The sequence below is a fragment of the Ailuropoda melanoleuca genome, unplaced genomic scaffold, assembly GCF_002007445.2.
Source record: "Ailuropoda melanoleuca isolate Jingjing unplaced genomic scaffold, ASM200744v2 unplaced-scaffold64541, whole genome shotgun sequence".
In the NCBI taxonomy this organism is placed as follows: domain Eukaryota; kingdom Metazoa; phylum Chordata; class Mammalia; order Carnivora; family Ursidae; genus Ailuropoda; species Ailuropoda melanoleuca.
The window spans coordinates 1-1,175 of NW_023238883.1; the positions used below are offsets into that span (position 1 = coordinate 1).

General features: G+C 53.4%; 1 protein-coding gene across 1 annotated transcript; it reads left to right on the forward strand.

Annotated features, from left to right (window-relative positions):
• Nucleotides 1-15: 15 nt before the first annotated feature.
• Nucleotides 16-1,167, forward strand: LOC117800133 (ATP synthase subunit beta, mitochondrial-like; the record flags this gene model as incomplete). The annotated part of the gene is made up of 1 exon (XM_034652671.1): nt 16-1,167. A coding segment is annotated over exon 1 (1,152 nt), but the record flags the coding sequence as incomplete, so codon positions are not given.
• Nucleotides 1,168-1,175: the final 8 nt, after the last annotated feature.

Consider the following 1,175-nt stretch of genomic DNA (forward strand, 5'->3'; position numbering starts at 1 on the left):
CTCTCAACTGTCGCCATGTTGGGGTCTGTAGGTCGCTGTTCTGCAGGGGCCCTGCGAGGCCTTACCCCGCTACTGAGAGGTGGCCCTGCTGCTGCCTGCTCCCGAAGAGATTATGCGGCACAGACCACCCCTGCTCCCAAGGCTGGAGTTGCAACTGGTCGCATTGTAGCAGTAATTGGTGCTGTTGTGGATGTTCAGTTTGATGAAGGGCTCCCTCCCATTCTGAATGCCCTTGAGGTCCAGGGCAGGGACACACGGCTGGTTCTGGAAGTTGCCCAGCATTTAGGTGAGAGCACCGTTCGGACCATTGCCATGGATGGCACGGAAGGTCTGGTGAGGGGCCAGAAGGTACTGGATGCTGGCACACCTATCCGAATCCCGGTTGGTCCAGAAACCCTGGGAAGGATTATGAATGTAATTGGCGAGCCCATTGATGAGAGAGGACCAATTACCACCAAGCAGCATGCAGCAATCCATGCTGAGGCCCCAGAGTTTGTAGAAATGAGTGTCGAGCAGGAGATCCTGGTTACTGGCATTAAGGTGGTTGATTTGCTGGCACCCTATGCCAAAGGTGGAAAGATCGGGTTGTTCGGTGGTGCTGGTGTCGGAAAAACTGTCTTGATCATGGAGCTCATCAACAATGTGGCCAAAGCACATGGTGGTTACTCAGTTTTTGCTGGTGTTGGTGAGCGAACCAGAGAGGGCAATGACTTGTACCATGAAATGATTGAGTCAGGCGTCATCAACCTGAAGGACGACACCTCCAAGGTGGCTTTAGTGTACGGACAAATGAATGAACCACCAGGTGCGCGTGCTCGTGTTGCCTTGACTGGTTTGACCGTTGCAGAGTACTTCAGAGATCAGGAGGGACAGGATGTGCTGCTATTCATTGACAACATCTTTAGATTTACACAAGCTGGCTCTGAGGTGTCTGCTTTGCTGGGAAGAATCCCCTCTGCTGTCGGCTACCAGCCAACCCTGGCCACTGACATGGGCACCATGCAGGAGAGGATCACCACCACCAAGAAGGGATCCATCACCTCTGTGCAGGCCATCTATGTACCTGCTGATGATTTGACTGACCCTGCCCCTGCCACCACCTTTGCTCATTTGGATGCTACAACTGTACTGTCGCGTGCTATCTCAGAGTTGGGAATCTACCCTGCTGTGGATCC